Genomic DNA, 17,487 nt, shown 5'->3' with positions numbered 1-17,487 from the left:
CGGTCAAAGCGAACCAGCCCACGTCTTAACCCCGTGAATCACCAACCATGCAGAGGATGCAGAACTCTTTCAAGAGCGTTCAGACTTATGGTCTCCTTCGCCGACGCTTCGCAGTCGTTTATCGCACCAGAAGAGAACCATCTCTCCCGAAATCGCCTCGAAAAGCCAAGCAGATCCAAAGGGATTGAAACTCCCCCAGACCTCCAAAAGAAAAAAAAAAAGGAGGGCTAAACTCAGGAGAATCTCCCTGATCCTTTCCTTGGACTGCCTGAATGCTAGCATCTGTTTCCTTGAGGAATTTAGCATTTGCCATTCTCTGGATTTATTTCCTCTCCTTCTTCCCTCCCAGCTTTCTTTTTATGGCCCCAGGGGGAGGGGGAGAGAGAAAGGAGATTGGTATCTTTCTAATAAAAATGCAATTGTATAAGTACTTCTTTCATTTGATGCTACAGGAGCTAAATATTACATTTCCACCTCTGCATTTAAGATAGAGCTGTCTACTGACTGGAAGAGGCAAAGACAGGCACAGTAAAAGGACATATTTCCATCTTCTGATTAAATAATTGCTCAGAGAAGGATCTAAATTCAAAAAATGCAAACCTCAGAGCTGCATTCCCCGTCATCATCATCCTCAAAACTGGGAGTAAAGAACCGCCTGCGTCTGGGGATCAGAAGCATCTGATGTAAGAAATAAGCCCCATCCTCTCTGGATTGTATCTCTCAGAGGCAGAAGTGAAAAATGTCGCCATTTTGTTTGCAATCCAAAATATCCATCATCATGGCCTTTATCATCCTCCCGAGAAGTGCCCTCAGAGGATCCTTAGAAGCAGGCACTGGAGCCATTTCTGGGTACCTGTTAGGTCCCAACGAACTGCTTTTAGGTAACCTTTTCTTCTTTTAAGAAAAAGAAAGTCTCGGGGGCTGCAAAGCCAGGCAGCTTCAGAGAGCTGGGTGTTTTTCTTACACCCAGAGGTGCTTTCTCCACATCTGTCCTGCAGCTCCTAATATATATGTTTTCTTTTCAAAGAGTTTGGTCTGTGGGGAAATGGTCTTGCTCCCCCTACCCCAAACTCCCTGGGGAAATATGATCAGACCTCAGAAATGCAGAGGCAGGAAAATCAGCCTTTGTGAGGATTGGAGCTTCCACCTTTTGGTTGTTCACGCTGAGCAGATACAGGAGTCTTCTTTTTAAGTAACTATTTTAGAGACATGTGTAAGTTACCTGGGAAAATAAGGAGCAGTATATATGGAGGAGGTGAAGGAGGAGGAGGAAAAGGAAGAGGAGGAGAAGGAGAGAAAGAGAATCGAAGAATATGGATATCCACCTAAGGATGAAAATCTTTCTGGGTTACCACCATTTGAACCATTTCTAAAAATCTACTCTAGCTGAGGGAGGAATGCTTTAGAAGCTTCTTCCTTCCCTCAGGGCAGAAATTGTAAAATGAGAATCTAATATGATTTTCCATATCTTGCCACTCTAAGGCATTCATTTTGGCTTTCAAAGAAAAATATTGATCTCATCCCCAGCTTTCTAGATATTCAAAGAAATTCTTATTAAAATATTTCCTGAGTTAAAGTAATAGATTTGGGGACTATTTCAGTGTTGAGCAGCTTCAGAAAAGCATTTTCTTCCAGATGGTATTTGAATCAAGGGGGCTGAAACAGGCAGAAAGCTCTCACCCACGCAGCCCCTGACAAAGCCCAGCTATATAGAGGCAGTGCTGCTTCCTCTATGCATCTCCCCTCCCCTCCCCTCAAAATTTTCTGATAAAAGCAAATGCCAAAAGCCACCATCACCAAATCCACAAAGCACCTTTCCTAAAAGCAACCCTAGAACCCTTCCACTGCCAAAAAATATCTTTAAAAGACTAGTTTTCCTTGTTTACTTGCGTTTCCTGCTCTCCTCTTTGCTCAGCCACATTTGATCTTGGAAAGAGCTTGAAGCTGAAATGTGTTCTTAAGGGCCAGAAGCTGTCAAGGCTTTTGGTGAGCAAGATTGATCGTGCCCAGACTTCCTTCAGAGCTTTGTTTGGAATAAAAGCAAGAAAACTGAAAAACCTCACATTTTCCAAAATAGCATCTCTATCTGTAATGCAATGCCTCTTGGCTAGTCGAGGTTGGAGGCCACTTTAATATCTCATTTCCAACCTAAACCCCCTCTGATGCTGGCCTCAGAGACAGTTCTGCCCTTGCTCCTTGGTCAGCCTTTCTTGTTTTCTACGAAGATTTTTCTCCCCCACCAACCTCTCTCTCCTTGGCCATCAGAATGATTTATTTTCCTGCCACTGATGCCTGCCGGCCTAGGGGAGTCTGATCACTTGGTCCATTTCAAAGAAAGCAAAAGCGAATCACCATCCTCAGGGTTGGATGGGGGGAGAGAAGTACCTTCAGACCTCTCTCTCTTCTCTCTTCTCTCTCCTCTCTCTCTCTCTCTCTCTCTCTCTCTCTCTCTCTCTCTGCCTCATGCCCTCTTTTTGGCTTGGTGGGCTTTTTTTTTTTTTTAAAGTTGTCATTTGGTACCTAAAGGTGTTATCTTTTCAACCCCCCAGCACTGTCCAAGACACACACAGTTTCAAGTCCTGGAATTGAAAAAGAGAGACAAGGAAGGAGAAGGAAAACCTGTATAATCCCTCCTTGGGACCCCCGCTCTTTCCCACAGTGCTCTTTCCCACAACAGAACCCGGGTGCAAACCTCCCTGGTGTCCAAGGAGCAGGAAGGTGTGGGAAGCAATTCAGGCTGCCAAGGAACACTCCTACATCTGAACCAACCAGCCCCCAACCAGAGCGACAAGGACAAGGAAAGAAGGGTAGGGGAAAAGAGAGAGTGAGGAACAAACGTCTTCTCCCTGGCTTCTGGTAACTTCCAACAGACTTCCTGGAAATCGGAAATACTCACCGCACCCGAGCCATAAGGGTATGAAACCCAGAATGCCAGAAGCCGCACTCGCCAGCTCGGGGCGGCATTTCTTTGGCTGGCCGCCGCCCTGGCTACGGGGATTTGGACACATGGACCTGGGGTTGCTGTCTCGCTTGGCACATGCATCTGTTTTCTCCAGCCACTCCTGAGAAGTTGATGGCGCAGGAAGGTCGGGAAGCTTCGAGAGCCGCCTCCCGTTTTCCGCTTCCCCCCTGGAGCCAGATGCAAAGCTGCGGTGGAAAAGCGGGCTAACAATGGGGCCCGGGGGCGCGGATTCCAGGCTGGACATTGAGAATGGGGAGAGAGACTATGGGGTTATGGGGTGGGGAGAGCAAACAGACAGAAGAGAGAGTGGGAGGGGAAACGGGTGGAGAGAGAGAGAGACAGAGAGAGAGAGAGAGAGAGAGAGAGAGAGAGAGAGAGAGAGAGAGAGGGAGGTATCAGTTCTGAGATCCAAGAACTGGTTTTTAGGAAAAGTAGAGGATAGGGAAATAAAAGGATTGCCCCCCAAATCTTTCTTCTATCTTTTCTGTCTTCTTTCTTTCTCCTTCTCTCTCTCCCTCTCTTCCTGTCCCTCCTACAGTCTTTCTTCTCCATCTCCCAACTCTTCTTTCCCTCTGCTCTTTCCTCCGGTCTTAGCAGAACTTATGTGGCTGGGATGCGGGGGCCCTCGGGTGTCAAAACTTTGAAGATTAATGGATTACTTTGTTAATGACTGCAGGCGTCAGACTGAGGTGCTTAAATGATTTGTGAGGTGCGAGGCGTCTTCCCGACAGTCCCAAACAATGCGCGGAGTGTGCGGGGGAGGCAGAGGGCAGCCGCTGGCGGGAGCGGCAGCAAGGCTCACACTCGCACTCACTCATACACTCAGACACACTCCCAGGCGCACACACCGGTTCCTTGCTGAGCAGGAGTAAGGCAGGCACCCTGGTCCCGCACTCACTCTCGGGCATTCCCACCCACATCCACATATATATATTTTTGTCCTGAAAAAAGTGTAAATAAAGCCTCACTGGCCCCCAATGAGGCGTTCCTTCCCGACTTTTTTGGATCAATCAAACAGACAGTGGCTTCTTTTGATTAAAGCCCAAATTGTCATTGGGCAGAAGCAATCATGTGACAGCCAATTCGGTCCAATTTCAACCTTGTCTCCATGAATTCAATAGTTTAATAGTAGCGCGGTCCCCATACGGCTGTAATCAGTGAATTAGAAAAAAAACACCCCAGCAGCGATCTTCTATGATAGATTTTTTTTTCCTCCGCGCTCGCCTTTTTCCTGGGCCTCGCCCCCCCAAAGCCCCTCCAAAAGAGGGAACTTTTTCTCCGAGGGGGCTCCAAGGAGAAGGCCATGAATTACGAATTTGAGCGAGAGATTGGTTTTATCAATAGCCAGCCGTCGCTCGCTGAGTGCCTGACATCTTTTCCCCCTGTCGCTGATACATTTCAAAGTTCATCAATCAAGACCTCGACGCTTTCACACTCGACACTGATTCCTCCTCCTTTTGAGCAGACCATTCCCAGCCTGAACCCGGGCAGTCACCCTCGCCACGGCGCTGGCGGCCGCCCCAAGCCGAGCCCCGCGGGCAGTCGCGGCAGCCCGGTGCCCGCTGGCGCCTTGCAACCTCCCGAGTACCCCTGGATGAAGGAGAAGAAGGCGGCCAAGAAAACCGCGCTGCCGCCGGCTGCCGCCGCTGCCGCCACCACCACTGGCCCTGCCTGCCTCAGCCACAAAGGTCAGTCCCAAGACTTGGCCCCAGGTCCCCAGGACCCTGTTCCCCCTCCGGGCTGCCCCGAGAGCGGTTATGGGGGAGGGGAGCATGGGCTAGCAGCGAAGGGGGAGCGGGACAGATGCCTGGTTGCCTTTCCTGGCCCCCGTGGGTTCAGGAATGGGTTTGATGGAAAGGAGAAGAGATCCTGTGCTCCACAACGAGACATATATATTTTTAGGGAGGGAGGGGGAAACTTTCCCTAACTTGTGTAATGTGGGATGATTTATTTGAGTTGGAACTGACCTCCTCTTGTCTAGTTGTCCTAGAGTTTGGCTTTTTGACAGTAATGAAGAGTGATAGATCGCTCTTGCTCAGCTAAGCAGCTGATGCATTAATTATAAATTGTGTTGTGGCTAATATAAAGTTTGCTCCCGGATGAAGAGGTTGGGGGGAGCTACAGGCAGGAATTTGATAGAGGTGGAGGAGATGGGGTTTCCCGGGGCTGAGCTCCCAGGAAAGGCAGCACAATAGCTCTACTGCATCCAGGGCGGCCATTTTGTTGCAGTTGATCTTTTCTGCTATATTTATTCTCCAGTGGAATAATCCCTCTTGGACCCCTCCACCTCCAACTGTGCGTGTGTCTCTTGTTGGTTTCCCTTTCCGCAGAATCCCTGGAAATCGCCGATGGCAGCGGCGGGGGATCGCGGCGCCTGAGAACTGCTTACACTAACACGCAGCTTTTAGAGCTGGAGAAAGAATTTCATTTCAACAAGTACCTTTGCAGACCCCGAAGGGTGGAGATTGCAGCGCTGCTGGATTTGACTGAGAGACAAGTGAAAGTGTGGTTTCAGAACCGGAGGATGAAGCACAAGAGACAGACCCAGTTCAAGGAAAACCAAAACAGTGAAGGGAAATTTAAAAGCCTTGAGGACTCAGAGAAAGTGGAAGAGGACGAAGAAGAGAAGTCGCTCTTTGAGCAAGCCCTCAGCGTCTCCGGGGCCCTTCTGGAGAGGGAAGGTTACACTTTTCAGCAAAATGCCCTCTCGCAACAGCAGGCTCCCAATGGACACAATGGCGACTCCCAAAGTTTCCCAGTTTCGCCTTTAACCAGCAATGAGAAAAATCTGAAACATTTTCAGCACCAGTCACCCACTGTTCCCAACTGCTTGTCAACAATGGGCCAGAACTGTGGAGCTGGCCTAAACAATGACAGTCCCGAGGCCCTCGAGGTCCCCTCTTTGCAGGACTTTAACGTTTTCTCCACAGATTCTTGCCTGCAGCTTTCAGATGCAGTCTCGCCCAGTTTGCCAGGTTCCCTCGACAGTCCTGTAGATATTTCAGCTGACAGCTTTGACTTTTTTACAGACACACTCACCACAATTGACTTGCAGCATCTGAATTACTAAAAACATTAAAGCAAAAAAAAAAAAAAATCACAAAACAAAAACCCCCCCGACCAGGTGGTTTTGCCTTCTTTTATTCCGGGAGTTGATTTTTATTTTATTTTCTTCTTGACCTACCCCCTTACTTCTTTAAATGTTGAGCATTTTGTTTAGTGATTCCCTGATTCAGTTTCAGAGTCATCTCTTACAGATTACATTGGAGTTTTAGTTGTTTTAAACCTCACCTAACAACCATTTGTGTGGTTTTCCTGAAAGCAATATATAAGGCCTGCAAGAAAGTGGTTAGAAATTGTATCATCACTTTCTTTTTATTTTTGTATTACATTAGGATGCATTGTCATGCGTATTTTTGGTAGAATAAATTCTCCTTTGCTATAAGTAGCTTTATTTTTTTCTCCCCCTCTTTCTCAAGGATCATAGTGGTTTCTTTTTTCTTCTTTTAGTCTAACTTGGTAAATAAAATTCTGGTCACAATTTATCTTCTTTTTCAATTTTAATATATTTATTAATGTGGCATGTTCAAAGTCTTCAATAGACCGCAACAAATAAAGCCAGAAAATGGCTAGGGCTTCTGACAAGTACTTTTTGTTTTTAGGGGGTTTTTTCCTTTCTTTTCTTTTTTCTTTTTCTTTTTTTGGAAGGGAATGGATTTGGCTTTCAGTGTAGTGGCTCAAGCCATAAATTTAAATTAGTAATAGAAACAGGATTGGGCAGCCTAAGAGTTGGGCAAGCTCAAGCTTTTGAAGGTGGAGAAATAAAGTGCCTACTGAAACCCCAGCTCTAAGAATGAGCAACTCTGGGTTTCTTTAACAAGCTACCAGGTCAATAAGTTATCAACAATTCATTTATTTATACACATTGGTTCCAAACATCTACATTCCAACCCCTCCCCCACAAATCCCCAGTACATTTTCAGAGTGGTTGATTAATCTCCCAGCTGTTGATGGGTTCAGGCAAAACAGACCTAAAAGATAGAGAAAAACAATAAAACAAAATAATGGTTACTAGCTGGAAAATGCACTTCGGGAAAGACTCTTTCTAATTGTCTGGTCCAGTCATTCTAGGATACTCCCCCCACATCCAGGGTCAGAAAAATCAATATTTCATTCTTAAATCTGTTTACATTGCTAATAATGGATCATTAAAGCTTTGAAGTCAGGTTAGCAAGTTGAGATTTAAAATGAAGTGCTTCTGCACCCTAGGTTATAAAGTAACCCAGTTAGGCAAAGAAAGAGAAAAAGCACTTTTAATGAAATATCAATAAAATATGACCTAGGGTGTGTTTTGGGGCTGTTCTGTTTTTTTCCAGTTTTTATGTCTCCCCATGTTTATTTTTCCCTTTCTGTGCTCTTCTATGGGCTACTTACCGTGAGAAAGCGCAGCAACATGTGTGTGTTGGGCCAGTTGATTTAAGAACCCTGCTCTTAACAGCAAAGGCTTGGAAGTTAGAATAAAATCGCGATCTTTCCTCATGGGTTTGCTCCCTACTTTCTGTCACCTCTTCACCCGCTAAATCCCAGCAGTAGTAGTAGTAGTAGTAGGCAGCAGCAGCAGCAGCAGCGGCGGCGGCCTGTGGCGTTTGTGGCCGGCTTCCGGACCTAGGCTCAGGCTTAGCGCCGAGCAAGGCGTCCGGGCTGCGGCCAGGGCTGCGCCGCTCCTGGATGCGATTCGTCCTAAGCTCATAAATCAAACGCTTTCTATGAATGAGAATGTCATCAAAGAGATCAATTGCAGGAACACATGCACAAATAAAAATCCTCTTACGTATTTGCCGGGGATCCCCGTCCGAAAGCATTAAGTTAGAAGGCGTTCAGTCATAATTCATTTTTATTGCTCTTTTAAAACAACAGCTTGGCTGAGCCGCGGATGCCATGAACGGCTCGGGGCCTCGGCGGCGTTTTGTCTCCTCCTCGCTCTTTCTCTTTCTAGAAGAGCCCCGAAAGAGGCGTTTTGAGCAGAGCCAGATACTTGAGGGCGATTATTTTAATCGTAACCAAGCTCGCCTTTCACCCACTCTCCTGAGGCATTTAAAGAGACTTTAGCTGAGTCCTGGGTCGCTGGCCTACATGCCCAGAGGACCAAGGGTCTCTTATACAGCAGAATGGCTCCCACGATTCCTGGGGGTGGGGTAGGTGTGGAGGCTGGGGAAGGATCCGAGCTACCGAAGCCTAGCCTATGGGCTGGATGCCGCGGGAGGCTGCCTTTGTGAGCCACTCCAGGAGAGCGGCACTCGGGGGGACCAGCCGAGGCAGAGCCGGCCTGCAGGAGTTGGAGCAGTGCAAAGAGGTGGGATGGCAGTTGGCCTGTATGTATGCAGGCTTGTGTGGCAGTGCAAATTTGTGATCCAAAGGAAAACACCCCATGCAGGTTCCCCTGAAAATAGGCCAGGAGAAAGAGGTGGAGGGAGAGAAAAGACAGCGGCTGAGGCTGAAGGCGGCTTTGTACAGGCGAACTACAACCAGCCGGGAGGATATTGCAAACCAGAGCGGAGGAAGCCCACAAAGGTATAGGAAGGAGACAAGCGGGCAGAGGGCCTGGATCTCCCTCACTGCCAGCACTGACCCTCTTACATCCTGTCCCCTGTCCAACAAGATCCCCTTGTTTTCCCAACCCTGGTGATCCCAAAGAGGCTATCTCCAAGAGGGTCCCCTTTGTCTATCCCATTCTGCAGGATGAGGATCCCTAGGAGCTGAAATTGGGGTAGGGGGAACTTTCTGAGCTCTTCCTCTTTCCATGCTTGGGGTGGGTCAAAGGTCATAGGCAAATACCGTTCCAAAAGGAAATGTTTGGGGAAAATGTTTCATTGCTACTGAGGGAGTTCAGAGTAAAAGGTCTACAGAAATTTTCCCTTTTGTGGGGACAGGTTTTTGGAGAACTTCTTTATGAGAACTGAACACAGATATATGTAAGGATGACTAACACATCTGAAATGTGCCTGCCTAGAGAAAAACTTCCTTTCTTTTAATGTAGAAAAGGAGGGCATGGGAACCCCAAAACCACCTATAATCCTCACTATTAATTTCATCTATTCGATCCAATGTCACAAACATGTCAAAGTAAAATCTATGCAGCTTTGGTTGTAAAGCTTCTTAGATGATCTCTGGACTTCTCCTGCTTAAGAATGCATCAGTTCTCGGTCTCTGCTTGACCTTTTTTCTCCACTAGCCCGAGGTTGACATGAAACCTAATAGTAAACAGCAATTAACGACCCCAGCAGAATCAATATAGGACTAGGGTGAGGGAGACCAGGACCCCTGGCCTGGGGTGACGCACGCATCTCTCTATGCAGACTTGAAAGTTCACTCAAGCAACTATACAGTCCGTTGGAAAGGGGAGGAGATGTTGGGGAAGAGGGATCTGTCCCATTCACCTCAGCCATCTGTCCACTGCCTCTCCCACCTGCCAGTCCCGACCTCCACTCCAGACGTGCAGTAGATGGGGTGCAGTGGAAAGTGGAGGCAGTCCTAACATCCCCCTCCAGAAAAAGAAACTGGGAGAGTTCGGAATGTTTGTAGGAGTTGCGTTGCGGCCTTCCGAGCGCTAGAGATTGCACGCAGGCTCCCAAGTCCTTAAGAGCCAGCAGATGGCCTGCAGCTCAAGGCCCGGCCCCCACGCTGGCCACGTTTGATAGCGTCATCCCCCTCCCCCTTCTCCTACCTCCTCAAACTCCAGCAGTGGAGTTGCTTCGGATCTCCGAGGGCTCGCCTAGCAAAGCTGAGTGGGGAGGAGAAAGGGGCGGAGAGAGCAAGGAAAGAGGGAGGGCAGAGAAGAGCCCAGCAACCCCGGCCTTTTCCAGCAAGCTTGGTTTCAAGGGCTCAGTCGTCCCTGGGGATCGAATTACAGAGGCTCCTCATGGCCATGCTAATGACGAGCGGGGGTTGGAAAAGAAGGCTGGGGAGACCCTCCTTGGAGGAGGGAAGTTTCTTTTCTTGCTCTCGTCCCTTCCATTCCCACCCGGGTTCCCCGCAGTCAGTTCTTGGCGCACTACTTTCTCCATTCCGAGCTTGGAGAGCTAGTGGCCTAGCCTCGCCCTCCTCCAGCGTTCTTCGAACTCCTTACGGCCCCACGGCCTCACAGCCCAGATTGTACGTTGGAATTACCCTGTGACTCGGGCGCGGTTACGACTGGATTCCCACCCTTACCTGCTCCGCGCTCTCGGGACTGGGCCGAGGTACTTGCGGCCACCCAGCGAGCTCTAGCCCACGGACTCCCACCCCAGGGGAGCCAGGAGCCCTCTTCCCTTCTCACCTCTTGCCAGTTCGTCTTTCTGAGCGTGGTGGGGAGGGGGCGGAGGCGGGGGATGCCTCCCAGCTCCCACCTCCTGGGGGGAGGGGGCGAGCGGAGTCGGGAGCGCGCAGAAGGCAGCCTCTGCTCCCTTCGCCCCAGCGCTCGGAATCTGTCGTTGCAGCCGCTGCAGCTGCTGCCGCCGCCTGGGCTGCCTGGGGGGGCTGCTGCGCGTCACCTAGACAGAGGAGCGCCGGGGATTTAAATGCCACTGAAACGGTGATCCATCACCGCCGGAGCCGGCAAACTTTAGCAGGAGGCTTAGCCATTGGCTGGCGAAATCACGTGCCCATCCCTAGAGCCCTCCGCCCTCTGGCCCCCCCTCGTGCGCACTGTACATTCATATCATTTTTCTTCTCCGGCCCCATGGAGGAAGTGAGAAAGTTGGCACGATCACCCAGGGCTTCGCAGGACCCGGTCGCTCAGTGACAGATGGACAATGCAAGAATGAGCTCCTTCCTGGAATACCCTATACTTAGCAGTGGTGATTCGGGGACCTGCTCAGCGCGAGCCTACCCCTCCGATCATGGGATTACAACTTTCCAGTCGTGTGCGGTCAGTGCCAACAGCTGCAGCGGCGACGACCGCTTTCTTGTGGGCAGGGGTGTGCAGATCAGCTCGCCACACCACCATCACCACCACCACCACCACCACCACCACCCCCAGCCGGCCACTTACCAGACTTCTGGGAACCTGGGGGTGTCCTACTCCCACTCGGGTTGTGGTCCAAGCTACGGCGCGCAGAACTTCGGTGCGCCTTACGGCCCCTATGGGTTAAATCAGGAAGCAGACGTAAGTGGTGGGTACTCCCCGTGCGCTTCCGCTGTTTACTCTGGAAATCTCTCATCTCCCATGGTCCAGCATCACCACCACCACCAGGGTTATGCTGGGGGCACAGTGGGCTCGCCTCAGTACATTCACCACTCATATGGACAAGAGCACCAGAGCCTGACCCTGGCCACGTATAATAACTCCTTGTCCCCTCTCCACGCCAGCCACCAAGAAGCCTGTCGCTCCCCTGCGTCGGAGACGTCTTCTCCAGCGCAGACCTTTGACTGGATGAAAGTCAAAAGAAATCCTCCCAAAACAGGTCAGTCCTGCCGACAAGTGGATAAGTCTTGATGAGCTGGTTCACTTAGTTTCCGAAGAAATTTAATAATGATTTTTTTAGAAAGCTTCTTGCTTTCGACTCGCGCTGTAGGGTGTGGGAAGAGTGTACCAGGTGTATTGGGGCAAAGGAGTCTTTCGTACTGATGTGTTTTCAAATGGGCTGAGGTTGATTTAAGTGTTCTGGAAGTAGGAAGCCTGTGTGTGCATGTGTGTGTTGGGGGCGGGGGAGTGTTGGTGGTGATGGTGTTGTTAATATCTCCAGACTTCATTAATCATGGGTCTGACCAAGCTAATGGCTGACTTCAGGTTAACATTTTACACCTCATCATTCACACTCCTCAGCTGGGTTTGTGTGGAGAAGTTCTTGATCTACCCCCTGAGTGTTGCTCTGAAGCGTGTAGAGGATCTCTTAGCAATTTTAGAATTTTTACCTTTTCCTCTAATGGATTCCTACTTTACCTCAGGGAAAGTTGGAGAGTATGGCTACGTGGGTCAACCCAACGCAGTGCGCACCAACTTCACCACCAAGCAGCTCACGGAGCTGGAGAAGGAATTCCACTTCAACAAGTACCTGACGCGTGCCCGCAGGGTGGAGATCGCCGCTTCTCTGCAGCTCAATGAGACCCAGGTGAAGATCTGGTTTCAGAATCGCCGAATGAAGCAGAAGAAACGTGAAAAGGAAGGGCTGTTGCCCATCTCTCCTGCTACCCCACCTGGAAGCGACGAAAAGACCGAGGAATCCTCGGAAAAGTCCAGCTCCTCACCCTGCGTTCCTTCTCCGGGGTCTTCTACCTCAGACACTCTGACTACCTCCCACTGAAGGCCACCCTCGCCCCTAATGCCACAGCCCAGACTTCTCCTGGGGCTGGGATTTCTTACCCAAAGCACATTCTTAGCTTATCTTCCTTTCCACTTACTGTCTCTCTTTCTGATCCTATCTGGGGAGCTCCTGGCCAGGAGAATGTGTTTCCAGAAAACTCTAGACCAGAAACTTGATGAGAGGTTAACTCCTTAGTCCTGATTTGGTGCCAGCATTAATTTCTGATGGCCCCTTGCATTCCTCCCTGATTTTAAGAGATTTTCATAGAAACAACTGTTTCTTTCAGTTGCCCTTTGGAAACTAGGGTCTCCTTGCCTGCAGAAACATGCCAGAGACATGCATTTCACCTCTTGTCTAACTGTGTATTTACAGTTCTCCCCTACCTTGCCCTTAAAAGTAGAATCTAGAGGAAGGATTATGATGAAGACATGCACTATGAGTGTGTTTACATAATTAATTCATCCCTTAATTTAATTCAGTTTCATGTGTATGAGTTTGCTGGTTGTAAATACTTTGTCTTGAGAGATTTATCTTTATACAAATTTTCTAGAAATGTTTAGAATTAGGTGACTAAATCAGACAGGGTGGGCAAACTCTCAAAAAGGGTAATTTTTTTTATGTGATTATAGGTGAAGAATAAATTCCCTCATTTAAATCCAATCAGATACCTCAGAAGGTAGTCTCAATTTGTTCCTTTAGTGAGTTAAGAAGGCCTGTATGGCACAAGGCTCAGAAACCTTGGCTTCCTGTGCTAAGTCTCTCCCCAACCCTACCCCTTTCTTCTCATTCTTCTGGCCAACCCGCCAATTAAAATTTGTGCTGGATTATTCGGAACCTAAAGGTATTGCTCAAATCAACTTCTTCCTTCCACAGTTACTTTAGCTGGATATGATGTATTTTCAGCTGAATTGTTAATGTGATGGATGGCACAATGAATGTATATTTTGTGTGATTCGTGAATAGTCTTTTGCATGTCGCACAATGTTTTGATGTCCCTGAAGTACCATACTGAGTTCTATCAGTTATTCTTTGTGAGCCTGCAATATTCCCCATTTCCTGTACAATCATGAACAGCTCTGAGATCCTGGAGTGATATGATCCAGAGCAGAGTTTACGGGTCTTAAGATGTCTGTAATAAATATATTCAAGTTTCAGGTATGCTTAAGCATATGTGTCTCACAGGGCTACAATTTGTTGCTTCCTATGAAGTTGACTCATTTCATGTGGGAAGAAAAGAAGGGTGGTGTGGATTTTCAAAGAAATGGGCTTTTTTTTGAATAAAAGTTAATGCTTTTCATTATCATGTAGCTGAAGCTTGCCCTATGAGTGTAATTTCACTTAATCAATGTCTATTTGATACCTTGAGTCTCTTCAAAGTAACAGCAGCTCTTTTATTATAATCAAAGTTCATAATGGGAAAAAAGAATGGTGAAGAAATTTATGAAGCAGATCTATTTTTGAAACAAACATGGATACTTCCTGGGTCAAGTGCTAACCTTTTCACCTCCAACTGAACATTGACATATATATAAACAGAGCCCCCTTCAAAAGCTGAAACTGTCTTCAGTCAGTCTTTCCTCACATCAGTGAACCAAGAGGGAAGAGATTCATATTTAATTAGCTCTGGTATAAAGCTGCTGTGAAAATGGGGCCCACCCCATCCCTCTTCCTCCTTTCTGATTGTCAGGCAGTGTTTCAATATATTTCACCCATTTAATTGAGTGTGGTATGTTTTCAGTAAACCCTTGCTCCCTCCCCTCATTCTTCCTGTCAACATCTATCCTTCCTGGCTCACCCCCATCTCTGGGTTGCACATCTCATTTCCTTCAGACTCAGCTTTGAGTTGATATCCATCTTGGCTGTAAAGAGTCCATGCCACATAACCCAGAAAACAATATTTATTTTCTTCTCTGGACTCAACAGTTTCTTCCATTGAACTTGTTGAAAGCCACTCTGAAGTCTTGCCATATTGAAGTTACTTCATGAATTGACCTCAAACAGAGAAAGCCAGCAAGCTAGAGTTCAAAGTGGCAATCCTCCTAGACTTCTTGCCACTTTTCCCTTACTTTCACACATTTTTGGAGGCTTTAATTGAGTCCCAAGAGCAGAACAGAACATTTACAGCATTACAAACAAATACAGACACATGACTTCCTTCCTCCTCAAAGAATGTTTTAAAAGGATGGGCTGAGGAGAAAACCCTACAAATATCTGGAATTTGCAGGCCTCTAGAGCACCCGTGAGATTTCCTGCACTTTCCTGCTAAAGGGGGAAAGCCTGGACTTCGAAGGCACAGTTGCTGCGGCCACATCAAGGGCACCGAGTGCCTTTCCTCAGCTGCTGGGTTCTGAGGCTGCCTCTAAAAAGATTCAAGTGGATGAAGGAGAACTTCAAAGACAGCCTTTCTTTCATTTCCCGCCTAGCCTTGTACTGTATCTTTTGTTTATTAGTGTAAGGCCACACAGCAAAACAGATGGCTGGTTTCCAAATACTTTAATGTGTTAAGTTTCATTTGCATGCTAGTGTCTTGATTTCAATATCTAAAGGCAGGGCCCGACCCTCTGAAATCCAGAGATTCCAATCTTCAAGGTGCTGGTTTTAATGTAGCCCAGAGAGAGGAGAACGATAAATTATGGCTAAACATCTCTAGCCTTCTCTAGGTTGTGGAATAAATCAGTTAACAAGCAATGCATTTAGGAAACATTAATACACCTTTCAACAAGGAAAACATTTGTATCTTTTTAGCTGTCCCAATCGATTAAATCAAAGGCGCTTAACACATTCTATTTCAAGGTCTCTCTTTTTCTGTTTTGGTCTCTGAGGAGTGCAGTTAGATTCTTGAAAAATGACAGCAATTCTAACTGAAATGACAGAAAGAGGGGAACAGAAAATAACATTATATTGACACGTTTGAAAAGAAAACAAGGGTCTCGGTTAAGGACCCAGGATAACTGCAATATAAAAATCATTTTCAAATGCTTTATTTCCCACCTCCTTGACATTCATCCAAAGTACTCCTGAAATTCAGGGTGTCTCCATACTAGGCTGAATGGAGGTCTTGCTGTGACTCTGAAGTCTGCTCTGGGCTTCACCTTTGAAAGTTTACTTTTGGAGGCTATTCAGATGCGGTGGTGTTTTCCTCTGGGGCAATCAGATTCAAACCGATCAATATTTACTCAGTCTGAAAGGGTTGTTGAAAAGGCTGCTAACAACAAACTGCTTAGCTGCTCACCCCTGTTTAATCTCAGGTTCACCGAAAGTTCAAGAAGAGATGAATGCAGTGATGGGTCACTTTAGAATGAGTCCCAGCGGTTTATCTGAGCTCTCAGCTAAAGGCAACAATTATAGTTCCATCCCTTTTTGGGAAAGGGGCAACTTTCCTATTATTCTTTTGCTAAACAATGTTTACTAGAAACTTAAAACACTTTCCTCTTTCCTCCTGTTTTTTTTTTTCCTTCTTTTTTTTGAAACTTCCAGCTGCCCTTCCTCTGCCTCCTCCTCTGGTGTTCTACCACTTCGCTAGATTTCATTCACCTTAAAATAAATTATATCAAATATTTTAAAAACACTAAATTAGTCTGATAGAAGAGATCTGATTTATTTCAGAGGCCACAGATATGAAATGAAATGCTTTGGGCCATTAGAGTTTATCTTTTTGAAAGTAGAAGGCAAGATTGAACTGAAATCCATTTGCGTTTGAGTAATATCGGCAATCAGAGCCCCAATAGCCATCTGAAATGGCCACTCAGACCAGAGTGGCAGGGAATTAGCTTGTACAGAAACAAATACTTTAGGTAGAAAGTTAACTTTAAAAATTTACATCCTCCGAGGGCATGAAACTACTTAGAGATGAAAAAGGGAGATCCAAGAAAGGCAGTGGGGAATGGTGGGTAGAAGATGTTGGACACTGAAGCTAATTGCTACAGCTTTTCAGAGGTCAGAGTTCATGTAATCACTGCATAAATGCATACTAAATAGGGATTCATTAAGCTTTCCTGATGGCTAAGCACGTCTGTGAAAAATCGTCACTGCTGTTTGTTTCTTCCTTAGGAATAACCATTTTTGAAGTAGAAGCTCTAGATGGTTGAGTCTAATTTGCTATTTGGAGAGACAGGCAACACTTCTGTTGTAAAATTTTGAAATCAGTGCATGGACAACATCTATTTTTTATATTGGATGGGACTGTAATATCCCTCTCACTCTTAGAAGTGTGCTGGCTTTTTCAATACATATAGGAATACAAATGAACATGCTCTGATCAGATAAGCAACTCACTGGATGGCTAACTGTGGTGACTCTCTGCCATAGATAAGCCTACTACATGCCTGCATTTCCGAGAGCATACAAAAGCTCTGCCTTAGAACTCCTGTGCCTAGATGACTAGAATTGAGTGGGACCTCTACTCTACCCCGCATTTTATGGGTCAGGAAAAGGTACCCAGAGTTGGATTGATTTCATTGAGAGTATATAGTCAATAATCAGTACTTACTTCCTAAATAAAAATCCGGGTAGCTTAGAACCTGAGTCCAGGGCACTTTTTAATTTTAAAATTGAGCTTTAATTTTTGCCTCTTCCTTCCCCATTTATTCTGTGGGATTTGTTTCAGACTGGGTATTGCTTACTTTATTTCTTACATCTGTTTTATGGGCCAGCTACTCAAATCAAGTCCTCAATTTTGAGGCCATCAGGACTATTGAATCTTTGAAACAAGCTCTAAGTGTTCTACCATTTTGCTTGTATAGTCAAATGTTGGGCTACTTGCCCAAACATAAAGACACATTTCTTTCTTTCTTTCTTTCTTTCTTTCTTTCTTTCTTTCTTTCTTTCTTTCTTTCTTTCTCTCTCTCTCTCTCTCTCTCTCTCTCTCTCTTTCTTTCTTTCTTTCTTTTTTTTTTTTTAAGACAGGGTTTCACTACTTTGCTGAGACTAACCTCAAACTTGTGATCTTCCCACCTCAGCCTCCCTAGTAGCTGGGCTTATAGGCATGTGCCACAGTGACCACCAAGACATACATTCTTAAAATGTAAAAGCAGAGCAGGTGAAATTCCATATACACACATATATTTATTTTGTTTTAAAACCTAAGCTTGGGAGCAGTAAACAAAAGAGGAGTCTCTTACACTCAAGTTTGATATCCATTAAGTTGTCAAGAGGTTATCACCTAGAGAAGGCTTTAAGATACAAGGGACATGGGGAAGGGTTCCTAACCCTGATTGTGTGTGTGTGTGTGTGTGTGTGTGTGTG

General features: G+C 46.5%; 2 protein-coding genes, 1 long non-coding RNA gene and 1 pseudogene across 3 annotated transcripts; 3 read left to right on the top strand and 1 right to left on the bottom strand.

Annotated features, from left to right (window-relative positions):
• The first annotated feature begins 3,394 nt into the window (after positions 1–3,394).
• On the top strand, positions 3,395–6,990 carry Hoxa2 (homeobox A2). Its single transcript, XM_076835676.1, has 2 exons — positions 3,395–4,650; positions 5,293–6,990. Exons 1-2 carry the CDS (start codon positions 4,266–4,268, stop codon positions 6,030–6,032), a joined length of 1,125 nt encoding a protein of 374 aa, XP_076691791.1. The 5' UTR covers positions 3,395–4,265; the 3' UTR covers positions 6,033–6,990.
• On the bottom strand, positions 6,856–10,544 carry LOC143381889 (uncharacterized). Its single transcript, XR_013088910.1, has 4 exons — positions 10,278–10,544; positions 7,794–7,954; positions 7,397–7,702; positions 6,856–6,993 (listed from the first exon to the last, which is right to left on the bottom strand). It is a non-coding gene; the product is annotated as an uncharacterized LOC143381889 (long non-coding RNA).
• Positions 10,545–10,618: 74 nt separating this feature from the next.
• On the top strand, positions 10,619–13,466 carry Hoxa1 (homeobox A1). Its single transcript, XM_076863567.2, has 2 exons — positions 10,619–11,403; positions 11,888–13,466. Exons 1-2 carry the CDS (start codon positions 10,746–10,748, stop codon positions 12,241–12,243), a joined length of 1,014 nt encoding a protein of 337 aa, XP_076719682.1. The 5' UTR covers positions 10,619–10,745; the 3' UTR covers positions 12,244–13,466.
• Positions 13,467–16,619: 3,153 nt separating this feature from the next.
• The window catches only part of LOC143397616 (large ribosomal subunit protein uL30-like), a 44,991-nt pseudogene continuing 44,123 nt past the window's right edge, over positions 16,620–17,487 (top strand).

The sequence above is a fragment of the Callospermophilus lateralis genome, chromosome 1 (assembly GCF_048772815.1).
Source record: "Callospermophilus lateralis isolate mCalLat2 chromosome 1, mCalLat2.hap1, whole genome shotgun sequence".
Taxonomy (NCBI): Eukaryota; Metazoa; Chordata; class Mammalia; order Rodentia; family Sciuridae; genus Callospermophilus; species Callospermophilus lateralis.
This window is presented reverse-complemented; position numbering and strand designations above follow the sequence as displayed.